This window comes from Panthera leo, chromosome B3, assembly GCF_018350215.1.
Source record: "Panthera leo isolate Ple1 chromosome B3, P.leo_Ple1_pat1.1, whole genome shotgun sequence".
NCBI classification, from domain to species: Eukaryota; Metazoa; Chordata; class Mammalia; order Carnivora; family Felidae; genus Panthera; species Panthera leo.
In genome coordinates, this window is record NC_056684.1 from 21,850,005 (window position 1) to 21,876,919 (window position 26,915).

Here is a 26,915-nt window from a genome sequence, read left to right on the forward strand (position 1 = left end):
GACTGGAATATGCAACATTCCAGCCTTACATGCATACACACACACACACACACACACACACACACACACACACACACACTTTCCGCGTTGAAAATTCCAGTTCCAGGGGCGCCTGGGTGGCTTAGTCGGTTAAGCGTCCGACTTCGGCTCAGGTCACGATCTCGCGGTCCGTGAGTTCGAGCCCCGCGTCGGGCTCTGTGCTGACTGCTCAGAGCCTAGAGCCTGTTTCAGATTCTGTGTCTCCCTCTCTCTCTGACCCTCCCCCGTTCATGCTCTGTCTCTCTTTGTCTCAAAAAAAATAAATAAACGTTAAAAAAAATTATAAAAAAAAAAAAAGAAAAGAAAATTCCAGTTCCACCTGTGAGCCTCAGCAACCTTTGGTATCATCTTAGACCATCCTAAGCATGCCTGGGTTCTCCTCTCAGACCCCTCATTTTGGCCAGATACCTGACTGTGATAGCAGGGGTTCTTTAGTACTTGAGGGCAGGGTCCCTTGTTCTCCAACATCCAGATCAGAGGCCCTGAATACGTGATTGCAGACTGACCACATCCTTTTTTATGCTTAAGTGGGAGTTCTTAATATGTAGCAGCCTCCCCTTTCTTGCCTAATCAAAAAAAAATTTAATTGATTTTGGTTTGCACAGATACTTTTTATCTTATTTGATTCTAATGCTGAGCCACAACATTAGAGGATCTTCTATCAGAGGATGTTGTTCTCTTGACCCTCCCCTCTTCAACACAACTAATTTTAGTGCACATTACTGACTGCACTGGGCTGAGGACCCTGTAGGAATATGCTTATCAGAGAGGCAAGGTGGAAGAATGCAGAAAGGTAGAGGCATGGGAAAGACTATGTGGAGACATCCATTAAGAAAGACTACCAGGGATGTGGTTGGCTTTTCAGAGGGCAAACATTTAATTTCAAGTAGCCGAGATGAAATAGCCTCTTGAGTGAAGCCAATAAAATAGGCCGATGGTGGTACTTGGGGTTACAATCTACCCTAGGGGAAAGGAAATGGGAGAAATAAGATCTACTTAACTGATTAGCATCCCAAAAGGAAACTCCACACACATGGTTGCAATGGATCTGTTTGTTTTCAAGAGTATTTAAATCCACTCACCTATCTAAAGAGAGAATGTGTCTTCCTAAATGGGCCAAGCCAGAGGAGGCATCTTGGAAGTCTGATCCTGAACAGGATTTTTTATTTTTGGCTATATTATTTCAAATACGTCTAGTCCAATGGTAGAGCTGTCCCCAGTGGAACAGGACAGTAGGGAGAGCAGCAAGTGTTTTCATGACAGCATTTCTAGACTCACTGGTATGAGCCCATCAGACCTTCTTCTCTAACTTCTGCTTAGGATTTATAGTCACGAGGCCCACTTTTTCATTCCTCCCAAGGCTGATCCCCCTCAAGCTCTCTAATCATGCAAACCTGAAAAAGTTACAGCAGTGAATTCTGGTAAATCAGATAGCATGTGCTCAAGAGTGGACTTCAGATTTAGCTTGACTTCAGAGAAAGAATGCTCTGGTTACATATACCTGGGATATCTGGCCTTGAAACATTTTTATTTCTCATTTTAACTAAAAGAGTGACCATTCTGGAGCCTACCTCAGTTTCCCGTGTGTTTAAGTCCTGGGTCAGTGATGGCAATTGGACAGTCTCCAGGTAGAGGCCCCTTTGGCTCCTCTGGCCTCTGATCTACCACTTCTGATTTCATCTCACCCACTCTGTTGAATGCTCTACAGGCAACCATGTGGGTTTGTTGTGGATGGATCCCATGACCCACTGATGGGCTAATGTGAAATTTTACTAAATGCATTCTTCTCTCAGTTGCCTCCATCCCCTCCCCCATTTTTGGGTGCACTCTTTGGGGCATTATTGTAATTATTCAAGTCAGAAGCTGATGTCCCCAACTGTGGGAAAATTTTCAAAGGCCAAATGTCAGTGTTAATGGAATAGCCTGTCAATATGACTGGTAAGTTTTTGGAGCTACCTGTCTGTGCAAGCTGGACCAAGCAAGCAAGCCACATGCAAAATTCCAGACCATATATACTTCAAATCTAATGGGCCCAGGACTGCAAAAGAGGGTTATATTGATCCGTAAACAACTCTAAGTACTTTAGTTCTCAAATTATCAACTCAATTGGTAAATATACATGCATCTTAAAATATGTGGACAACTTCCATATATATATTTTGGAGAATACAATTCAACTTAGTTGCCATTATTTTCCTTAACTTTGCAATTTCCACAAGGATTCTGAAAGATTATACTAGGGACATGTGAGGTGTTAATTTCCAGTTAATATTCTTCCTAAATGCAACTTGGCTGTTTGAGGAGTTTTTTCTATGGGTAGCAACAGAAGTGAGGCCTGGGTACACTGAAAGAATACCTGGGTAGAGCCGCAAGGCCTAAAATTCACAGTTATTATAAAAGTGTGAAAGTTGCTTGTCTTTAAGAAGGGAACTGACACTTCATAAACTCATGTGTTTGACTTCTCACTCAAAAATCTTTTTAACTAGCTTTTAAGATATTTAAAGTGGCCAGACAGTGTTTGGCACCTGATTAGTTAGCTATTAGTTCTATTTTTTAAATAGTTTTTGTGGTCTATTAAAGTAGTATTTTATTTGAAAAGCTAATTAGCTACATCATAAAACCCTTACTAAAACACCCTTCAGTGATTAAACTCTTTTGAGTGCACATAACAATACAAAGTACTAGAAGGACAGTGGGCATGAAGATGAATGATAGGTGACCCGGCTTTGCAGAAAGAACCTGGCATTGAGTGATACAATTGGGTTCAAATGCTGGTTGTGCTGTGTTCTGGATGTATAATTTCAGGAAGTTTTCTTGGCTTCAGTTTTCTTGAGTATAAAATTAGAAATCTTTTTCTAATTCATTGTGTGGATTAAATGAGACATCACATTTAAAGAGCCTTGTGTCTGGCATATAACAATGAAACGTAAATGCTAACTACATTGTCAGTGTTATTGTCTTTGATTTTAAGAACTTTTAATCTAATGAGAAAATAAGTATGTGATTAATTATAAAATAAGACAAAACCAAGTAAGTGTTGCAGTAGAAGTCTACAAAGGTTTGAGGACTGGCAAGGAATGCCCAATTAATTCCAACTCTTCCTAGAAATTTCTTCCTCCAGATAGCCACATGGTTATTCTCTTATGCCAAAGTCTTTGCTCAGATCCCATTTTTTATTTGTGATGCCTTCTCTGACAACCCTAATTAAAAACTATACCTACATCTACACTCCCTACCTCCTCCTCTTGATATAGTTTTCTCCATGGAACTAAGCACTAAAATACTATATAACTTATTTATGCTACTTACTGTCTGTCTCCATGAGGATGACGATTTTTGTCTGGATGCTCATTGATGTATGCCCAGCAGCCAGATCGTCCTGGGGGACTGGCAGGTACTGGGTGTTAGGGGAACACAGTGAGCAAAACATGCTTTGGTTCCTGATGTCATGGCACTCATACACCAACTTGGAAGAGAAGCAGAATCTCAACAGTGAGCCAGAGTGTGTATAGAGCGAGTGGGCAGCACAGGAGCACAGGAACTGAGCTGAAGCTGAAGCACAGAGGTGGATGGTGTTTCTGGGGAAAAGGGTGGTGAAAAACTGCACCAGAGATGAGACAGAAGGGATGGAATAGGGAAAAGGCTGAAAGGAATTGAGTTCCATGTGGGGGAGTTTATTCTATAGGTAATAGGGGATATCAAAGGATTTGGGGAAACGGAATCATTCAACCTGAACTTATTTCAGAAGGACCAGTTTGCCAATGCTCAAAAGGTGACTATGTAGGAACCAGACAGCCAGATATGGATGCACTTTCACCTGGAGGCAGATCAGGGTGCATTCTCTGTCCTTCTCTCTCTGTATTCTGCTGTCCCTCTCCTGTCTTTTTTGTTGCCAGGGACTTGATCAATCTATGCTATTCTTTCTCACTGGCTGTCCTCTGCTCTATTGTGATTCTCATCACTGTATGTGTGTTTTAAACTTTTTTATTTTGAAATAAATTAATTAAAAACACTCACAAGAAGTTTAAAAAATAGTACAGAGAGGGCCCATGGACCTTTTCACTGAGCTTCTGCTATCACTGTGAGGTTTTACCCTTCAAAAGATCACAAGGAAAATATTTTATTCTTTGAAACACTAGCTTTGAGAAAAATCTTGACCCAAACAACTCTGAAAGAATCCAACATACATATGTAACCATAGTCTTCCCAATGGTAAAGACAGCAGACAGGTTCCATCCTGGGTGAGCCTCAGGAAGGACATGGAACCCCATTTCTCCTGCTGAGAGCAGAATGACACCAGGAAAGACTGCAAGGAGCAGTGGCTGGGGACTCAGAGGTACATGTGAGAGCTGGCAGAATGAGGAAGAAGCAATAGCTCAAAGTACCCCAGAACTGGTAGTGAGTTGAAGTCTCCCCAGTAAGAACCCACTGCAGCCTCAAACTCAGAAATGGGCATTAGCTCCAGGCAAGGCCATCTAGCTCTGGCCCCCAAAACAGAAAAGGGATCTCTAATGTTCACAGAGTGTGTAGAAACCCTTAATTTATCTTTTAAAAATTTTTTCTCAGTTCTCTAGTGCTACAGACCTCAAGCAATTTTGTGGCAGCAATGGAGGATGGCAGGAAAAAAAACGAGGGAGGCAGAGAAATCCTTTTTAATCACAAGAGTTTTGGTTCCCAGAGGTGAACCCCACAGCTTTCTTCTCTTTCTGGATTCTTATTGCTTAGCTCAGATATAAGCACAGTCGAATCAAGTGTGTAGAAATGTGGGGGTAAACAAAGCTCCAGCTTGCTAGAAGACTGGAAGAGTAGAGTCCCAGGGATCCAGAACTATTGAGGAGATTACAACGAGGCAGGAATTTGGGAAAACAACCCCTTAAAGTTGTTCCTGAATGCTTGGGTTTAACCCTGAGCTGTACATGTATGGATCTGACTATAAATAGATTCCAGAGTCTTTGAGTAGTGAAATATGGGACAGACTCCTGCCTAGGATGCAGACTGGCTACTGGTCAACTAAAGTTGACCTTGGAGTTGCAATTCACCAAAGTCTTGGGGAACCTGGAACTTCTGATCTGAACTCAATTGGGGCAATTGCCTTCTAAAACAAAAATAACATGTACCATAAGTTTAAACAATAGCCACAGTCTCAAAACATAATCTTCATAATGTCAATCCAAATTTACTCATATGCAAAAACAAAACAAAACAAAACAAAACAAAACAAAACAAAACCCAGAGACATCTCAACAGCAATACTGAAATGAAATTGTTATTGGAATTATTTGAGAAAGACTACAGAGTGGTTATTGTACATGTTTTACAACAGGAGAAAAAATACAGAGCCTCAGAAAATAAATGGAAGATATAAAGAAGAATCAAGTGGAAATGTTAGAAATAAAAAAAATTGGGGGGCATCTGGGTGGCTCAGTTGGTTAAGTGTCTGACTTCAGCTCAGGTCATGATCTCACAGTTGCATGAGTTTGAGCCCTGCATCAGGCTCTGTGCTGACAGCTCAGAGCCAGGAACCTGCTTTGGATTCTGTGTCTCCTTCTCTCTCTCTGTCCCTCCCCTGCTTGCTCTTGCTCTCTCTCTCTCTCTCTCTCAAAAATAAATAAATAAACATTAAAAAAAGAAATAAAAAAAGTTTCAACAACCCAAACAACATAATTCATTGGATGGGTTCAATAACAGAATAGAGATGACAAAGGAAATAGTAAATATATAAACAGAGCAACAGAAATAATCTAATCGGAATAATAGATGTAAGATTGAGAAAGAAAGTGAATAGAACTGCAGTGAATTGAGAATGGTAGTAAATTCTAACACTCGTATCAGCTGAGTCTCAGGAGAAGAGAAAAATGTGGATTAGAAAAATCTTTAAATAGGGGCACCTGGGTGGCTCAGTCGGTTGGGCATCTGACTTTGGCTCAGGTCATGATCTCACAGCTCCTGAGTTCGAGCCCCGCATCAGGCTCTGTGCTGACAGCTCAGAGCCTGGAGCCTGTTTCAGATTCTGTGTCTCCCTCTCTCTCTGACCCTCCCCCATTCATGCTCTGTCTCTCTCTGTCTCAAAAATAAAAATAAAACATTTAAAAATTTTTTAAAAAAGAAAAATTTTTAAATAATGGCTGACAGCCTGCTTTAGTATTAGAAGGCAATCAGTATAATCTATTTTATTAGCAGTTTAAAGAAGGAAAAAACACTGGATCATATCAATTGTGTAGAAAATGCATTTGAAAAAGTTAACATGTACTCACGATAAAACTCTCAGCAAACTATGAACAGAAAAGACTTTCCTCCACCTTATGAAGAACTATCTACAAGAACCTACAGCTATTTTACATAATGATGAAAGACTGATGGGGGACTGCTCCCCCCCCTAAGATCAAGAACAAGGCAAGGATGCTCTCTTTCACCATTACCATTCAACCTTTTCCTGGAAGTTCCAGCCAATGCAATAATACAAGAAAAATAAACAAAAGGCATACATATTTGAAAGGAATAAATAAAACTCCCCCTATTCAGAGATAACATGACTGCCTATGTAGAAAATCCAAAGGAATATACACATGCATGCACACACACACACACACACACACACACACCCATGCATGAGGGTGTACACATACACATATACCCTAGAACAAATAATTGAATTTATAAAGATTGTAGGATACAAGGGCAACACACAAAAATCGGTTATATTTTTCGATACTAGCAATGAACAATTAGAAACTGAAATTAAAAAAATACCATTTACAGTACCTCAAAAAAAGGCCTATATATAAATCTAACAAACACATATAGGATTTATAGGCTAAAAATTACAAAATGTGGATGAAAGAAAACAAAGAAGTCCTACATAAATGTAAAGTATCGCTATGCTGACTTCATAGAGTGTAAGGCAAAACATAGGATTTACAGATTTAACATAATTCCAATCAAAATCCCAGCAGGAAATTTTATAAACAGACATAAGCTAATGCTCATATTTATATGGAAAGTCAAAGGTAATAGAATAGTTGAAATGCTTTTGAAAAAGAAAAATAAGGTTGGAAGAATCATGCTGATTTTAAGACTCACCACAAAGCTATACTAATCAAGATGGCAAAGTACGGGCAGAAGAATAGAAATGTTGATCAATGGAACACAATCAGCATCAAGAAATAGCTTCCCACAGATACATTTAGTTGGTTTTTGACAAATGCACCAAGGCAATTCAACAGAGGAGGAAGGATAAGCTTTTCAACAAATGGTGTTGAAACAAATGGACTTCCATATGTATACAAATGAATTCTCGCCCAAATCTCACGTCATACAAAAATCCACTCAAAATGAGTTGGAGACCTAAAGTATAAAACTTTTATAATTTTTTAAAAATGTTTATTTGTTTTTAGAGAAAGAGAGAGGGAGAGAGACAGAGCACGAGCAGAGGAGGAGCAGAGAGAGAGGGAGACACAGAATGGGAAGCAGGCTCCAGGCTCTGAGCTGTCAGCACAGAGCCTGATGCGGGGCTTGAACCCATAGACTGAGAGATGATGACCTGAGCCAAAGTCGGATTCTTAACCGACTGAGCCACCCAGGTGCCCATAAAGTATAAAACTTTTAAGAAACTATCTAGGAGAAAATCTTCATGACTGTCATGCAAAAGCTCTTAGACATGTCACCTGAAATGTCACCTATGCAAGAAAAAAATAAATTGGACTTCGTCAAGATTAAAAACTTTTGCTCTGCAAAAGAAACTGTCAAGAGGATAAAAATTCAAGCGCAGACTGGCGGAGAATATTTGCAAATCTCATCTCTGACAAAGGATGATATTCACGGAATATATACAGAACTCTCAAAATTCCACTGTAAGAAATCAAATAACTCCATTTAGAAATAGGCCAAACAACTGAATGAACACTTCAAAGAGAAGATACAGATAGAAAATAATAACAAAAAACTGAACATCATTGGTCAGTGGGGGAATGAAAACTAAAGTGATAGGGAAATATCCATACACACCCATGAAAATCATGAAAATAATGATAATGAAAAAAGAAATACCATTGCTGGTGGAAATGCAAAATGGTTCAGCACTCTGGAAAACAGCTCGGCAAGTTCTTTTAAATCTAAACATACAGTTACCATATGAACCAGCAAACCCCACTTCTCTGTGTTCACCCTGGAAAAATTTCAACTATGTTCACAAAAACCCCAGTTCTCAGATGTTTATAGCAGCTCTAGTCATAACTGCCCCAAATGGGAAGCAGCTGAAATGCCCTTGCACAGGTGACTGGAAAGCAAACTGTGGTTCATTTCTAGAATGGGTAGCACTTAGCAATAGAGAGGGACAAACTCCACACACAACTTGGATGAATCTCAAAATAATTATGCTGAGTGAACAGACCCAGTTTCAAAAGATTAGGTTTTATGTGACGCCATTTCTATGGCACTCTTAAAAGAGACAAAGCTAACATGACAGGAAACAGAGCAGTGGCTGCCAGTGGATAGGGAGGGAGAGGGCATGGCCGTCAAACAGAGCAGAAGGGTGGACTGGGGGTGGGGAATGAGTTGATTCTCTCATCTGAGAGTGGTAATAGTAACATAAATCTATGCATGTTGGGGCACTTGGGTGGCTCAGTTGGTTAAGTTTCTGACTCTTGATTTCAGCTCAAGTCATGATACTACATTTTGTGGGTTTGGGCCCCGCATTGTTCTCTGCACTGACAGTGCAGATCTTGCTTGGGGTTTCTCTTTCTCCCTTTCTCTCTGTCCCTCCCTCAGTCTGTTTCTGTCTCTCTCTCAAAGTAAATAAACTTAAAAAAATAAATCTATGCATGTGTTAAAATTCTTAGAATTGCACCCCAAAAGGTCAATTTTTCAAAATTGACCAAAAGGTCAATTTTATCTTTTAAATAAAATAAAGATAAAATTAAGGAAGAAAAAAGCTGACAATTCTCATTTTCTATTTAAGGCTGTCTAGATATTAAGCACAATGTCAGTCCCAGTTACCGAGGCTGCAATGTCAAAGGGGATCTTCTCCAACTGTTTTTGTTTGTTTGTTTGTTTGTTTTTTTTCAACTGTTTTTTGAGCCTCTGCTACACACAGGTCACTCTACTAAGCATTTGACATCACAGCTTCTAATGCGTGTAATCACCCTGGAAGGTGGGTTAGTCTCAATATACAGAAAAAACTGAGGTTAAGGGAAGAAAATAATCTGCCCTATGTGTCACAGGCAGTAAGTGGCTGGATCTGGATTTGGCCCCAGCTCTCGCTGCCAACCTCATTCTGAACCTGCCTCTTTGCACTGCTGCTTACTTCAGAACAACGGAAATGCAGGGAGAGGATGTGACTACTGGGAGGTGAAAATCGCACTTTGATGTATGTATGTCATAAATGTTCAGTAAGCATATTTTATTCTGAACTCTGAGTTTGTCTGACATTCTGGGAGCTTCAGGGAAAGTTAAAAATTGCACTGTTGCTGCTTCCCTATTGCCATTTTCTCAGAACCCTTGAAGAGCTGGCTTTTAATTTTCACTAGGATTGAGTGGTAACCTCCACCATTCCCACAAATGTAGAGTAATCCACATCATTTCCTAAGTGAATTAAGGGATGACAGTGATTTATGATACTTAACCAAGTCTTAGATAATTCCATAAACAGTGGCTTATACATTTGAAGCCAAGGGTAATCATTTAAAAATTCTCTCACGCATTTGTTTGTTCTGAGGAATTATAACAGGCTCTTCCCACCTTTTACCCCGCCAAACACACACACACACACACACACACACACACACACACACACACACACCACAGAGATTTTCAAAATACACAAAGTAAATCCATTTTAGAGCTTGAGACAGAAATTGCACATTTTTCATGTAACAAATGATACCTACATGTATGGCTTGATGAATTCTGCCTTCTTGCGTATGAATTATTACCACCTATTTTACTGGCTGCTAGGTGGTTTTTATTCATCAAAAACTTTGGCCTAAAGTATTTTTGTCTCAGTGAAGATAGAGATGAGAAATGTTCAGGTCTTAGGGTGCCTGTGTGGCTCCGTTGGTTAGGCAACCAACTTCGGCTCAGGTCATGATCTCACAGTTTGTGAGTTTGAGCCCTGTGTTGGGCTCTGTGCTGACAGCTCAGAGCCTGGAGCCTACTTCAGATTCTGTGTCTTCCCCTCTCTCTCCCCTTCCCCTGCTCACGCTCTGTGTCTCTCTGTTTCTCAATAATAAATAAACGTCAAAAATTTTTTAAAAAAGAAATGCTCAGGCCTCCAATAAAATGTTTTCTTGAATGTTCTATTATTTCTGCTCTATGGAATATATTTCTGCTCTATTGAATATAGTTCCTTTAAAAAAAGTGATTTCTGATAAATTGATTCAATATCTTTAAGCTTTAATGCAAAGCAAAGCCGAACTAATAATGCCTTTTGCACTGTTACTGTAGAATTGAGTAATCTATTCCATACTCAAAATAAAGCCAAGAATAACAAAAATAATTTCATCACCCCCCCCCCCCCACCTTTTTTTAAGAATCCAGGTACAACCATTGTCAGGCAACAAAAATCTTCTTATCTTTTGTCACCGGGTTGCAAGGTAGTTAGGGCCAAGAGAGTGGCGTGGGATGAGGAGGCCAGCTTACCTTCCAGCAGGTCTCTGGCCAGACCAGGTTCTGCCCCCGTGGACCGAACAAAGTCTGACAGGACTGCGTCCATATCAAGAGTCATAGGATCATGTAGAAGGGCTGCCCAACACTCAGCCGAGGTGGGGTTTGGAAGCAGGCTAGAAACCATCCATCTGCAAGAAAGAAGAGGGAAGCCACAGTGCTGTAAGTGGGGATGTAAGTAGCAAAAGTGCACGTGAGTGAGAACACACAGAGAATGGAGAGAAGCCATTTCTGCCTGTTTGGGATAACTGCTCCATTCTTCATGTAGGACACTGAATAAAACTCAAATCCAAGTTTCATCCCTCTGAGTGTGCCCTATGAGAGAAGGGGGGGCATTATGAACTAAAGTGTTTCTGACCTTATGATCTGTTACCTCCAATGACAGCTGGTTGAAAAGAAGATAGAGTAGATTCTTTACAAAAAATCAAACACCTGGGGCTCCTGGGTGGCTCAGTTGGTTGAGCGTCCGACTCTTTGGCTCAGTTCATGATCTCACAGTCCTCACGCTGGGCTCTGCGGTAGCAGCGTGGAGCCTGCTAGGATTCTCTCTTCCTCTCCCTCTGCCCCTCCCCTACTTGTGCTGTCTGCATCTCTTTCAAAATAAATAAATAAGAACTTAAAAAAAATCAACCCCCTAAGTACACGTTGATTAATCTGGAGTTACTCTTGATTTCCAATCCTCTTCCAAGTTACTCAAACATGTAACACTTCCACAATGTAACTGTGTCACCCACCATATCCCAATTACAGGCTTTATCAGTGTGCCAACCCACCCCCTCAGCTCTCACCCCCCACTTGGCTCTTAGGAAGGAGTCCACACAATCCAGAGTTGACTGAAATACCAAACTTGCTGAGATGTCTGCTAAGCTATCTGTCATCTCTCCAAGAACCATGACAGTCACAGTAACAGCCGAACAAAATTCATAAGGATGCTAGATTTCCCAGGTGGGATAATCCTGGTTAGAAAGGTACAACAGATATCCTGCAGCCTGACCACAAGAGGCACCAGCCAATTGCTGGAGGAAAGCAACCAGCACATGGCATGTGAGGCTCACACTAGTGAACCGGTGCTGGGACACTGGTGGATACCTGGTCATGGCTGATAAAATGGAAATGTATCCCTGTGTTTGCATACATAAGGGGTGGGCAAGTTATGGCCCATGGGCCACCTGTGACCCCCATCTGTTTTTGTAAATAAAATTATATTGGAACACAGTCACATCCATTCATTTACATGTTGTCTCTGGTTGCTTTTGCACATGGCTGAGTTGAGCAGTTAACACAGAGACCACAAGGCCCACAAAACTAAAAACATTTACTATCTGGACTATTACAGAAAGTTTGCTGAGACCACTGTAGATGTTATACTGATATAAAAGGCTATGGAAAATTTTACACTGGCATAAAGTAAGCATATAATTAAGTATGCTATTAATTTTACCCATTGTGGGGTGAGTTCAAATCCCATACTATTGCTGAGTGTCCTTTTCCTTCTTTCCAGATAACCACCACTTGGACGCTCTGCTCTGTAGGCCAGGTTCTCTGACAACTGCTGCTGCTTTGGAGCCAGGCACGCTGGCCTAACCTGAGCCCCAGACCTGCCACTATGGGGAGATGTGACATGCTGTCTAACCTCTTTGATCCTCTTTGCGTATTTGTAAGGGGGAGTAAGCTCATCTAAGGTTCAAGACTATTAGGATGGGGGATCAGGCAGGGAGATGTGTGACCTCAGAGATGTTCACTGTTTTTACACTATCTTGCACATGGCTCTTAGTTGGGTGGAACTTTTGGTTGGTGTTGCTGGAAAGAAAGAAAACTATTTGACCTGATGTATATGGTACCAATTAGGAGATTGCCTTCTTCCTTCTCTCCACGTACTGGAGCCTTGGCTGGTGGAGCTCCTCTTCTGTCACTTCCACCTGGGGGGCAAATCAGAGAATAAGAGTATGTTATTCTTCATTGCAGACAGAGCTGAAGGCTTTGCTTCTTGTCACATGAGGCTGCATCTGAGACATGGTCAACAGTCTGTAGCCCACTGCTCCCCGACTGGGCCCCACAGGCACCTGCCTACTAGCAACTATCGGCCCCTGCATCCAGGTGGCTTCTGCAAGGGAAGGGGTACCTCAACTTACTTCATTTTAGTAGGTATCCATATTTCAATGAGTATCCCTTTCACAGTACAGAGCTGTTTTAAATCCTGCTACCAACACCCAGTTAATACATTTAACCTTAGCTGGTTTTTTATTGTGAAAACATATGTAACATGAAATTTACCATTTTAACCTTTTTGAAGTGAACAGTTCAGTGGCATTACCATTCACACTGATGTGCAAATATCACCACCATTATCTCTAGAACATTTTCATCTTCCCCTGTACCCATTAAACATGAACTCCCCATTTCTCCCCCATCCCCAGCTTCTGGCAACCACTGTACTACTTCTGTTTCTGAATCTTACAACTCTAGGTATATCATACAAGTGGATCCTATAATACTTGTCCTTTTGTGACTGGTTTAGTTTGCTTAAGGGTAATGGCTTCAAGGTTCTTCTGTGTTGTAGCAGGTCAGAATTTCATTCCTTTTTAAGGCTTGTCTTGGTCTCTTTGGGCTGCTGAAACAAAATACCACAGACTGGATGATGTAAACTAGAGACATTTATTTATCACTGTTCTGGAGGCTGGGAAGTCCAAGATCAAGGTGTCGGCAGAGCCAGTGCCTGGTGAAGGCCCACTTCCTGGCTTGCAGACTGCCTACTTCTTGCCTTCTTGCTGTGTTCTCACAGCAGAACTCACTAGAGAAAATGAACTCTAGTCTCTCTTTCTCACAAGGACACTAATACCATCATGGGGCTCCATCCTCATGACTTCATCTAGACCTCATTACCTCCTGAAGGCCCTGCCTGCTAATATACCACATTGGGGGTTAGGGCTTCAACATATATGAATTTTGAGGGGACACGCAGATGCAGTTCACAACAAGGCTGAATAATATTCCATTGTATGGATATGCCACCTTTTGTGTATCTGTTCATCTGTAGCTGGATGCCTGTGTTGTTTCCACCTTTTGGTCATTGGGAGTAATTCTGTCAAAATATTTTTACACTCATATAGGCCACCGTGCTGTGACCATGACAAGCTTTCGTTAGTGTTAGAGTGCAGATTTATGCCTACTACCTCCTTCTTTGTACCTTGTCCTCCATGCAGAGATTAAAGAGTGGGTTTAAAATACACTTTTTTAAAACCACATTCAAATATAACCATTTGCATGAAAAGAAGTTACTCTGCCTATCCCCTGAAGACTTATTTTTTAAACCTCATACCCCCACCCCACCCCACCCCACCCACTGCCACCAAAGCCTCATATTCAGGCACTGTGATGACAGGGGCAGATGGGCCATGGGGATATAGGCTTCTGGCCACCTTGGCCACCCTCACCCTGTTGCCCCATGCCATCTCTTCAAGTGCACTGCTGAGTCCCTCAACCTACATTTCATGGGCCCATGTACCCATACTGCCTTCTACTATTGGTGTGAAGTTCAGGGGGATCATGCCCTGGCTCTGCAATCCTTCTCATTCCTGTGCATCTTGGCCGTGGGACAGAACTCCTCTGAGGGTCTCACCCTGGGAACAGTGGTGTGCCAAGCTGTTCTCACTCTGACTTCGTCTTAGGAGAGGCGGTGCAGCATGGGAATAGAAGGTTGGCCCAGGATTCAGTCTCTTGGTGCCACAGTTGTCCCATCACTACTGCCTGTATGGCCCCAGGTCTTTGACCCCATGAATAAGGACCCTGTCTGTTGTAATATCCCAGGGTTGGACTGTCTCAGAAAAGAGAGAAGAGCAGTTTTCCAACTGCTATGTGAAAACTGATAAGAAATGAAACTCAGGTTCCTTCTGCCGTCTTAACATGTGTATGTATCTACCACTCTTTGGCTTCTGAGCAGCCCCATGAGACAGACCACGGTGGGTGAAGTACACAGCTGAGGGGCAGCACTGTCTCCCTGAGGGCTTCAGAGACCAGTCTTTTTTTTTAAGTATTATTTTTATTTTTGAGAGATAGTGAGCAAGGGAGGGGCAGAGAGAGGAGTGGACAGAATCCCAAGCAAGCTCTGTGCTGTCAGCGCAGAGCCCGATGCAGGGCTCAAACTCACGAAGTATGAGATCATCACCTAAGCAGAAATTAAGAGTTGGATGCTTAACCGACTGAGTCACCCAGGTGGCCCCAGAGATGGGTCTTAACAGGCCCTGTGGGGGATGGCCCATTGCCAGCTGGTCACAGACCAGCAGGACAGTGGCAACTGTCTGAACACCAGATTCCTGCCTAGGCATTTTTCTAAAAACCACTTGGTTGAACATCCTCTGCATTGAATAGGTATTTTTATTACTCCTCTTTATGAGTGAGGTGATGGAGGTTTGGAGAAGGGAAGAGCTGGGGCGGGGGGGAAACACTGCAGAGATGTGCCTGGTTTCCACATGCAGTCCTCTTCCTCTTGCTCCCAGAGTGGTCGGTGGCCATTCACCTTCCTCCCTTCAGGCAGCAAGGCTGGGCTGACCATGGGGTCCAGAGGCCTTCCCATGCTGATCTCTCTCTCCTACAGCAGCCTGGCCCTGCCTGCCCCTCTTCCAGACCCTGGCCCTCTGCCTCCCAGGCAGGATTCCTTTCCCTTGATTCCCTGAGGTCATACTCCTGGGAGAGCTTCCTGCACACTCACAAGTATGCTCTCTTGCCTGGTTCTTACTGAAAATGTTCCTCACGTGGCTCCCTTCAGAGTCCAGCTTTGCTGTGACAAGGCTGTGTGCCTGACCCCTGTCCAACCTCCCAGCTGTGCTCTGTCCCAGCGGTGTCCCCTTAATTCCTGTGATAGTGTAAATAAACTATCATGCCACTCTCTCCCCCCCCCCCCAACATACTAGAGGGGACAAAAGCAACTGCCATAGGTCTTTTTAATATCTGCATACTAAATGTGGCTCTCTGCCTCTGTGTCTCTTTGTTTCTGACGTGGGTGCATGCGTGTGTATGCATGCGTGTGTACACACATGTGTGTATACACACACACAGGAACACACGTCAGATGTGGAGGGCTGGGGGAGGAGCTCATCCACTGGTGGAATCACAGGGGCTGATTCTGACGTGGACGGGGTGGTCCTATTTCATACTTTGGGAAATACTGCCAAAACTGGAATATTGATAAAATGCACTATCTGCATATTTCATTACACATTAGGCTTGTGTTCATTATTAAATAGGAAGGTTAATGTGAAGTTTAAATTATAAGCTCCTACTAACCAAATGAAGCAAAAACCATCCAACTTCCTAGAAAGCACTCCATACATTTATTTAAAAGAACTTTGTTTTGGGGCACCTGGGTGCTCAGTGGTTTAAGCAACTGACTTTGGCTGAGGTCATGATCTCTTGGTTCATGAGTTCAAGCCCTGTTCAGGCTCTGTGCTGACAGCTTAGAGCCTGGAGCCTGCTTAGGATTGGATTCCGTGTTTCCTCTCTCTCTGCCCCTCTCCTGCTTGGCTCTGTCTCCTTCTCTCTCAAAAATAAATAAACATTAAAAAAAATAAAAACACTTTGTTTTGGTTTAGTTAATTAAATATGGGCATGAGTATGCGACTTTGTTCCCTCCCCCTCAAGGGGCTGAGTGGGGAAGAACCCTCCTCCTTAGCTCTGCCCCATCCTAAGTGCCCTCCCTGAGGAGGCTGATGGCTGGTGGCGGATGCATAACAAACAATGGGGAATGGCTGCTCTATCAGGCATAGCAGGGTTTGGTGGGGTTTACAGGAGATTAAGTGAATCACAGTGTCCATGAAAGAGCTCTGTAAACAATTAGGAGCTGTACAGATATTTAAGATCATCCTCTTGTTACTGGGGGTCAGAGCCAGGCCCTCTGGAACAGTGATTCTCAAACAGTGATTCCTCAGAAGGGCAGCAACAGGTTCCCCCTGGGAGCTTGCTACAAATGCCCGTTCTCAGGCCCCACCCCAGGCCTGCTGAATCAGAATCTCTGGGGGTGGGCCCTGACAATTGGTTTGACATGTCCTTAGGGGATTCCATCCTGTGCTGAAGTCCCAGAACCACTGCTCTCAGAGATGTGAATTTAGCTTGCTAATGAGCATTTCTAAAAGAGGCAAAAATAATGATACAGCATTAGAACCAACATGGTGACATTTTTCCCCTTTATAATTGTCTTTTATTTTGTTGATTTCTGCCTTTCCATTTCCCTAACCAAATTTTATTCCCTTCCTTCTTCAGCTGAAATACAGAATTGGTCAGATTTTCAGAACACACACCTCTGATCAATCAACTTCCTGTTCTGACCACTGGCTCCTGAGACCTCCATCCAGGGCAGCCCCTGATGAGGCTCCCCCTCCTTCCCAGTTGTGCTCACTGTCCTTATTCATCACTTGGAGATGTCCTCTCTGGCCATACTAACCCTGCTGCACAGGCTCACACAGAGCTCCCCTCTCCCTGCACAGCCCAGGCGTGCCTCCAGTACTCTGTTTTGGAATCAGTGTTCATGCTGCATGGGTGTTCCTGACTTCAATACCACATTCTGTCCAGTAATCAAGATGCCTGAATTCATTTATTATTCAAGCAATGAGCATTTATTAAGTTGCTATTACCTTTAGTTACTATTCTAGTGAGTGCCTGAGGCTCAAACACTAGGAACCGTGAGCCCTTTGGGCTCCCCCAGGAGCTTCCCAACAAGCAGAGAGATGCACAAACAGGTGCGGGCCGTAGAGACTGCTGGATTTGGGCCATTGTGCAGTGCAGGGATTGGTCTAACTAGAGAGAGGAAGATTTCAGGAAAAAGATGTAGCCAGGATAAAGAGTAAAATTGCATCAGGATCTATTTTTCATTAATTTCATTTCAGTGGAGCCTAAGTAAAGCACGTCTCAATTGGATTTGTCAGCAGATGTTATAACCAGAGACTGGAAGGCAGCAAGATAGGCTAGAGACCCAGACTCAGAGATGGAGGTGGAGGCTGGCAGTCTGACCACTGGAGACAGACAGAGGAAGACCTTGGGGAGAATGAGTGCCTGAGGGTTATTCTCCACCCCAGAACAGCAAACAAGCTAGTCAATGCCTTGCATGTAATTGTCTATAATGTCCGTTTATTCCAACAGAGGGCCTGCTGTTTGCCCGAATCCAACTTCTTTCTCCTTTAGCCTCTCCAGGCTTCTCAGTGCCTGGCACCCAGCAGGGCCAGGACTAGGGCAAGGAAGGTGAGACACTTGCCACAAAACTTAAGGCGCTGCAAAGATCTTGGAAATCAAGTGCTACATCAAAAAAATCAAACTTGGGGCTCCTGGATGGCTCAGTTGGTTAAGTGTCCAACTTCAGCTCATGTCATAATCTCACGGTTCATGGATTCAAGCCCTGCGTTGTGTTCTGTGCTGACAGCTCAGAGCCTGGAACCTGTTTCCAATTCTGTGTCTCCATCTCTCTCTGCCCCTCCTCCACTCACTTTCTGTGTGTTTCTCTCTCTCAACAATAAACATTAAAAAAAAATCAGGGGCACCTGGGTGGCTCAGTTGGTTAAGCGTCTGACTTCGGGTCAGGTTATGATCTCCTGGTTTGTGGGTTGGAGCCTGGTGTCCAGCTCTGTGCTGACAGCTCAGAGCCTGGAACCTGCTTCGGATTCTGTGTCTCCTTCTCTCTCTGACCCTTCCCTGCTTGCACTCTGTCTCTCTCTCTCAAAAATAAATAATAAACATTAAAAAAATTTAAAAAATCAAACTTAGTGAAAGAATATTCTTGATGAACACATTTTTTTCTTTTTTTTAAATGTTTATTTATTGTTGAGAGAGAGAGAGAGAGGGAGAAAAAATGTAAGTGGGGGAGGGGCAGAAAGAGAGAGGGAGACACAGAATCAGAAGCAGCCTTCAGGCTGAGCTGTCAGCACAGAGCCCAACATGGGGCTTGAACTTATAAACTGCTAGATCATGGCCTGAGCCAAAATTGGAGGCTTAATTCACTAAGCCACCCAGGCACCCCATTGAGCAAAATTTTAAATGAAGGCAGGATCATTATGGCTAACTCTTCCTTTGCCTCAGGCACTGATTTTCAGTTTGTTTGAACCAGGATTCAAATAAGGCCCATGGATTGTTAACTGGTTGATAGGTTTTATGTTTTTTTTTTTTTTTTTTTTTTAATTTATAGGTTTTGCCTCCATCTTCTTTTTTCTTCAGTTTGTTGACAAAGCTTGATCAAATCTATTAAAAATAGTTTATATATAGTTTTCTATCTTTTCCTTAATGCTTCGGGATTTTGAGTCTTAATTTAAATTTTTTTTCGTTGCCAGATTATAGAGAAATTCACCCATGTTTTCTTCTACTAACTGAAAGGTTTTATTTTTTATATTTAAAATTCTTTTTTTTAATTAAAATTTTTTTTTGTAAACATTTATTTATTTTTGAGAGACAGAGATAGAGCACAAGCAGGGGAGCAGAGAGAGCAGGAGACACAGAATCCAAAGCAGAGTCCAAGCTCCAAGCTGCGAGAGCCAGATGCAGGGCTCAAACTCACAGACCGCGAGATCATGACCTGAGCCAAAGTCGGCCACTCAACCAACTGAGCCACCCAGGCACCCCTATATTTTAAAATTCTGATGCAGTTGGAATTGATCCTGGTGTATCAAATGAGGAATGGATCCAATTTTATCACTTTCCCTATGTCTGTCTAGCTATTCCAACACTGCTTACAGAAAAACCCATCGGTGAGTAAGCACCACTAATTTCAGATGCCTCCCTTATTGTATGTTAAATTTGCATATGCAGTTGGGTCTATTTCTGTATTTTTTGTTAGATATATGCCTAGGTATTCATAAAAGGTATCTTTTTTCCCATTATGTGTGTTAACTGGTTATCATATTAATAAACAAAGCTATTGATTTATGGGTGTTAAATTTTTTAAGTTATTTTCTGTATATATATATATATATATATATATATATGTATATTTTGCTTTTATTTTATTTTTTATTTTTTTAATTTACATCCAAATTAGCATATAGTGCAACAATGATTTCAGGAGTAGATTCCTTAGTGCCCTTTACCCATTTAGCCCATCCCCCCTCCCACAACCCCTCCAGTAACCGTCAGTTTGTTCTCCATATTTATGAATCTCTTCTGTTTTGTCCCCCTCCCTGTTTTTATATTATTTTTGTTTCCCTTCCCTTATGTTCATCCGTTTTGTCTCTTAAAGTCCTCATATGAGTGAAGTCATATGATTTTTGTCTTTCTCTGACTAATTTCACTTAGCATAATACTCTCCAGTTCCATCCATGTAGTTGCAAATGGCAAGATTTCGTTCTTTTTGATTGCCGAGTAATACTCCATTGTATATATATACCACACCTTCTTTATCCATTCATCCATCGATGGACATTGGGCTCTTTCCATACTTTGGCTATTGTTGATAGTGCTGCTATAAACATTGGGGTGCATGTGTCCCTTCAAAACAGCACACCTGTATCCCTTGGATAAATACCTAGTAGTGCAATTGCTGGGTCATAGGGTAGTTCTATTTTTAGTTTTTTGAGGAACCTCCATACTGTTTTCCAGAATGGCTGCACCAGCTTGCATTCCCACCAACAATACAAAAGAGATCCTCTTTCTCCGCATCCTCACCAACATCTATTGTTGCCTGAGTTGTTATTGTTAGCCATTCTGACAGGTATAAGGTGGTATCTCATTGTGGTTTTGATTTGTATTTCTATGGCTGTTAAATTTATATTCTGCTATTTTACAAAATCCTAATGTTTATAGAAATTTTTCCAAAGCTTCTTTTTCTAGTTATACAATCATATCAGATGAAAATAGAGATTGTGTTACCCCCTTAATTTTCAATTCTTAAGCCTTGTTTTCTCTTGCCTGATTGAGTTGACTAATTCAATATAATAGTAAATATTAATAGAAATAATGGGATTTGCTTTACTCCTAAGTTTAGCAGGAATAATTTTGGTATTTCTACATTGAGTAAGATGGTGGCTCCTGGGTTTTGAACTATCTACACATACATGCCCATACATATGTTTAGATAGCATCCATATGCCTTAATCAGTGGTCTTGTCATGAATGGATGTTGACTTTCACTTTCTTTTTGTTAAGCTCTATTAATATGATAAATTCTATTAATGGACTTAAATATTGAACTTCACTCATATTTCTGGAATAAATCTTTTTTAAAATGTTTATTTGGGGGGTGGATACAGAGCATGTGCTAGTAGGGGAGGGGCAGGGAGAGAGGGAGAGAGAATCCCAAGCAGGCTCCTCACGTACCCTGGAGCCTGACATGGCGCTTGATCTCATGACCATGAGACCCTGACTTAAACCAAAATCAAGAGTTGGATGCTTAACTGACTGAGCCACCCCAGCACCCCTGTAATAAATCTTTAATAATCCATTGGTATTTCTTTTTTATGTTGCTTTTGATTCAGTTCGCTAATTTTTATTTAAAATTCCTACATTGATATTAATGCATTAGCTTGATACATTTTTTTTTTAATTTTTATGTGCAATCGGTGTCAGGTATTATAGCCATTATACACAAAACAAAATTAGAAGCTAATTTTCCTTCTCAATTCTCTTGCAATAACCTAAGTAGCATTGGAGTCATCTGATATTGGAAGATTAGACATTCCCTCTGTTCTTGAGGCTTTTTTGGGATAAACTCTTTTACACCTTCTCTATTTTTTTGATGTTAATAACTCTGTTTAGACTTTCTATCTCTATAGGATTCAATTTTGTTAGACTGTATTTTCCTACAGATTTATCCATTTTATCTTGAGTTTCAAATTTATTTGAATGGAGTTGGACAATGAAAGCCATTCTTCCCATGAGTCTAAATTCTGTCTGTGTCTAAATGAGGAAAATAACTACTACTTGCTCGGTGCCTACAATGACATTGACTGTATTAGATGTTTTATGGGTGAGCTAACTGTAATACAGACAACTTTACAAGGGAAAAAGCTTTGTTCCCTTTTACTGAAGAGCAGACAGCTCAGTGCCAGACTTAAGAGTCTCACGCAGATCCACTTTGATCCAAAGGTCACCATTCACCTTCTCTTTATAATAATGGTACAGGGGTCTTCAAATGTTCTCAAGTCAAAACATCTGGTACCTTTGAAATATATTATGTGTGAAGATGCATGATCAGAAGCAAAACATTTCCTTAGTTGACACTCAATTATACCTTTTAATGATTTTCTCATGGTATGGAAAAATGGAAGAAAAGTCCCTCCTAAAATTTATAAATGAATGAATGAATGAATGAATGAATAAATAAGTATGTACTTATTTTTGAGAGATGAAGAAAAAAGAAGCAAGGGAGAGATAGAGGGAGACAGAAGATCCAAAGCAGGCTCTGTGCTGACTGCAGAGAGCCCGACACAGGGCTCGAGCTCGTGAACCACGAGATCATGACCTGAGCTGAAGTTGGATGCTTAATCGACTGAGCTTCCCAGATGCCCCTAAAATTTATATTTTTTGGAATAGTAGTGAGTATAGGATATACTGAGGTTTTCTCTTGTGTGCACTGAAATGATATATTCATCAGTGAAATATCTGATTCTTCAGAGTTCTTAATACAAGAGCAGATGTACAGCTGTTACCATGTTCAAGGCTTATGATCTCCCAAGATTTATAGACTGTTCTATGTCATTTTCTGCCTTGAACTCACATTAAAGACTCTAGGCAATTCTTAAAGAATTTACAAGGAATAATAGCCACTAATTTTGACAATAATATTTTCACATGGAAGTTAATTTTTAAGACCATGAGACAAACCCTTATTGTGACTTGTAGAGAGCAGCTCCATCCTTGCAACTGTGTAATGTGCCCACACCCTAGAATGATCACCTTCCAAGGGAACTTGGATGTCAGAGGCATGATCTCATCCCTGCAAATCTGCAGCAGGCTTTCCTGCACAAGTCCAAGCCTCCAGCACTGGAATGCCTGTAAGACTCCCTTGCTTTGCAGGATTTATGTTTTTATTCTCCAGGCTCACAAATCTAGCTGTTACACTGGAATAAAATATGAGTCTGACCAGATCAGTGTGCCAGCAACAGAGTTTAAAAGGATCCGAACAATGCACTAATCGAGTTTATATTTATTATTATTAGTAACTATATTACTACTAATAATAAATAATATTAGTAATATAAATTACTAATAAATTAGCATTATATTATAATTAGTATATATTATTACCATTTATTTCATCATTTTATTCAGCTCTCCTTCTGGGAAAAGACATTTTCTATTTTCTATTAACTGTCTATTTTCTAGACAGTTTTCTATTAGAGCCTAAAGGGTCAAGCCCTCTCCATGTCCCTCTCCTTGTCATCATGATATGAAAGGAACCCTTTGAACACTGCATGTATGTCTTGAGCTGCTACCTCTGTCTATTTGCCTCCTTTTCTCTCTCAGAGGGCTTCCCTAGAGGGCAGAATTCATGTTTTATTTGTCTTAATATCACCATAAATTGGAGTATACCAGAATATTAAATCTAAGTTCCTACTCCATTTTGATGGGTAGACATGAAAATAACCATAATTCATCTTCGATTGGGATAAATACTATTTATAAGAAAAATTATTAGAATACTATAGAGGAACAGTTCTTTCTGACCAACAAAATGAAGAAGGCCAAAGGAAGATGAGTTTTTCAAAAGGATTAGGAAGACTGAAAAGACATTTCAAGCTGGATGAGCACCACAAGCAGAGACCAAGAGGCACAAACACATTTGCACATCCAGGGGCAGGAGAGACAGTGGGCACAGAGACTGTACATAAAGGTTAGGGTCAGACCCTGTGGGATGTCTGGATAAGTAGCTGGACTCTAACATGAGGCCAGTGGGAAGCCACTGGGAATTTCTAAGGAGAGAATAGACATGTGCTTGAGGAAAACAAAGACACAAAAATTTGGTAACCAAGTGGAAAAATGGATCAAAAGCATATAAAGAAATGGGAAGGTACCCATTCATTTTCTTAGATGTTGCTCAGCTTATATCCATTCCTCTACTGCTGGTAGAACCTTGGTTTATCCTGTAGCAGCAAAGAACCCTTGATTTTCAGAGAAAACTGAATTCCTAGCACCGGGGGATGAATCAAAATGGGTCAAAGCCAGTCATTATTACTCTTTTCCCTTGATCTGGGATTCACCAGTCTTGATGTAGCCATAATGAATGATTCCATCTACTGATGGAAACAGAAGTCAACTGCACTGAGTTTATTATGAGTTTTTGGGTGGGTTTATGCTTACCTGATAGAAGGGGATAGGCTTAACTGTAACAGTCCCTTCTTAATTTGCCTTTCCTCCTCCTTTCTTAAGCAAGGAATTGATATCTGCAAGTATAACCATCATCCTGGGACTATGAGGTAGAAAGCCAGAGGACAAGACCCAACATGCAAAGATAGTAGAAAGCTTATCCCTGATGATATCAGAGAACATTTGCCCCAGACCTAGACCACACCTCTGGACTTCCGATTATTTTTCTCATATAAATAGCTATTTGTTTAAGCCAAATAAGTCAAATAATTAAATACTTGTAGCTAAACTTATTAGTTGCTACATGAAGGTAGAATAATTCAGATGTCAGAATTAGAAAAGAAGTAACAGAAAAGAGAAAATCATAGGCCAGTGTTATTTATAAACATATATGTAAAGTTTAAAATAAAAGATTAGCAAATGAATCTGAACTGTAGCCAAAGACATAAAAAGACAAAGAAGGGGCCTGGCGCTGTAGCACCAAGTGTCTTGGATAATGGTGATGAAGGATAGATGGAGACTTAGGTAGAAGGAGAATAGTCTGTGGGAATTTCTGGAGCTGCCATGTGGCCATCCCTGGAATGCCTCACTCCTGACTCACACGAGAGTATGAGTCTTACTAACCCCCCTATTATTTCTTCTGTTACTAACAGCCAAACATAATTCTAATGCCAATGTGCTATATTAACAAATTCCAGGAGAAAAATTATATGGTTATCTCAAAAGGTGCCAAAAAGTCCACATTCATGCATTATATCAACTCAAAACAAACCACGAAATAACAAAGGGATTTGATCCTGGGAGTGACATCACTAGGATGGTAACATAGGTTATTCTGACTTCACTCCCCTTCGCAAGAAAAACTAACAACTATTCAAGAACAAGACAATACTGAGAGAATCTTAGAATATGGGGGGGGGGGGCACTTCACCCCCCACCCCCTGCAGCACAGAGAGCAAGACAGACTGCATTAGAAGGATAAGTGAAGCAGCTCCATGTTAATCACATCGCCTCAGCCCCAGGCCAGTGTAGCACCACTGAGAGGTCCCCCTTTATCTTCTGGTTCCTCCAGTGGGAAACGAAAACCCAGGGGGGACAGCCAGCTGGCCCAGCATGGGGGTTACTTTGCTGGAGTCCTTACTCTGATCCCACACCACAGGAATTACAAGGGAATCTGTAGGGCTCAAACATTGTGAATCTGACTGTCCCAGAAAAGGGGGAGGAGCTTGCAATCATCAGCAAATGAATCCAAACAGTACAAAAAGAAATAAAAAGATGAAGATCATGTTGGCAGACTGAGCTCATACCTGCAGTGTTCCAAGCAGTAATCCCAACCAGTGGTTTTGTTCATCTGCAGAGGGCACACTGACCTTGGAACTCAGCAGGGTGCAGATCTGCCTGATTTGGTTCCTCAAAGGAGGAATTTTGCCAGCCCCAGGGTTTGGTTTGCCCACGCTCAGGCAAGGAGCTGAATCACAGCCCCATGTGTTGTGGAGAGTGTCTTCCAGCCCCATCTGACCAGAAGGGCTGGAAGCTTTGGAAGCTGTGCAGCCCAGCTGTGTTTGAGCCCAGAGGTGAGCAGACAGAGCCGAATGTCCCAGAGCAATGCTCTACCAGGCATTATATACCTGCAGGGGATTCATTCACAGCCAAGGCTGAGGGTAGCTCCTGGCCCTTCCCAACTGGAGTGCCTGTCTGGGAAGTGGAGCCTGGAGCAGCCCCTATCACCCCTCCCGTCCAGGCAAAGGAGCTGACACAGTCCCATCCACTGTGGAGAGTGTCTCACAGCCCTATCTGACCAGAAGGGCTGGAGACAACTCCTGGAAGTAATCAAAAGTATGAACTTCCAGTTATAAGATAAATAAGTACTAGGGATATAAGGTACAACAGGATGACTATAGCCAACACTACTGTATCATATACAGGAATATTTTTTTCCTTTTTTTCTTTCTTTTGTTTTTATCATATCTATCCAAGAAGATGGATGTTAGCTGAACCTATTGTGGTAATCTTTCCACAAAATATGTAAATCATACCATCATGCTATATGCCTCAAATGTATATAGTGATGTATATCAATTATTTCTCAATAAAATTAGAAAAAAAAGGGTAATGATCCCCAACTTATAAGACTTGTCCCTACCTAATAATGAAAAGTTTAGAAATAATTCTGTCAAAGTTCAGAACAAAGCCATGACTAAATATTAGAACATATGTGAACATTTTAAATGGCTGGAACAAGATCAACATACAAAACCCAATACCTTTTCTACATATCAGCATTAGCCAATTAAGCACTAAAACAAATTTAAAAGATCCATTTTATATTAGCCAACACCAAAAAGAAATTCTTATAGTTAACTAAGGATAACATAACAAAATGAGAGAAACCTTTTTGTTTTTGCTTTTGTTTGCAGAATACGGTCTTTATTGGAGGAGAAAAAGAAAAACAAATGACTATATTTTCAAGATGCCAATCCCCATATTTATAATAAATTCCATGCAATCACAACAGAAGTTTTATGAAAGTTAACAATTTCTAAAACTTAGAAGAACAAAGAAGTAAATTCTAAGATAACTTTGATTAAGACCAAAGTGGTTGCAGAAGTTTGTCCCATGTTGTGTCAAACATGAAAGTACTATGGGGTACCTGGATGGCTCAGGTTAAGCATCTGACTTCGGTTCAGGTCATGATCTCACAGTTTGTGAGTTCAAGCCCCACACTGGGCTCTGTGCTAACAGCTCAGAATCTGGAACCTGCTTTGAATACTGTGTCTCCCTCTTTCTCTGCATTTCCCCTGCTCACACTCTGTCTCTGTCTCTCTCTCTCTCAAAAAAAGAAATAAACATTAAAAAAAATTTAAGTACTGTGATTAAAGCAGCTTGGTATAGGGGCAGACAGAGTCACATAGACCAATGGGGGAGGGCAGGAAACACAGATA

At 41.3% G+C, this 26,915-nt stretch overlaps 1 protein-coding gene across 1 annotated transcript in view; it reads right to left on the reverse strand.

Annotated features, from left to right (window-relative positions):
- OTUD7A (OTU deubiquitinase 7A) overlaps positions 1-26,915 on the reverse strand; it is a 374,562-nt gene that overhangs the window by 141,638 nt on the left and 206,009 nt on the right. Inside the window, exons 3-4 of the mRNA XM_042941241.1 lie at positions 12,524-12,617; positions 10,675-10,829 (exon numbers count right to left, since the gene is read on the reverse strand). Coding sequence (XP_042797175.1) covers positions 10,675-10,825 — 151 coding nt within the window. The 5' untranslated portion in view covers positions 10,826-10,829; positions 12,524-12,617. The remainder of the gene's footprint in view (positions 1-10,674; positions 10,830-12,523; positions 12,618-26,915) is intronic.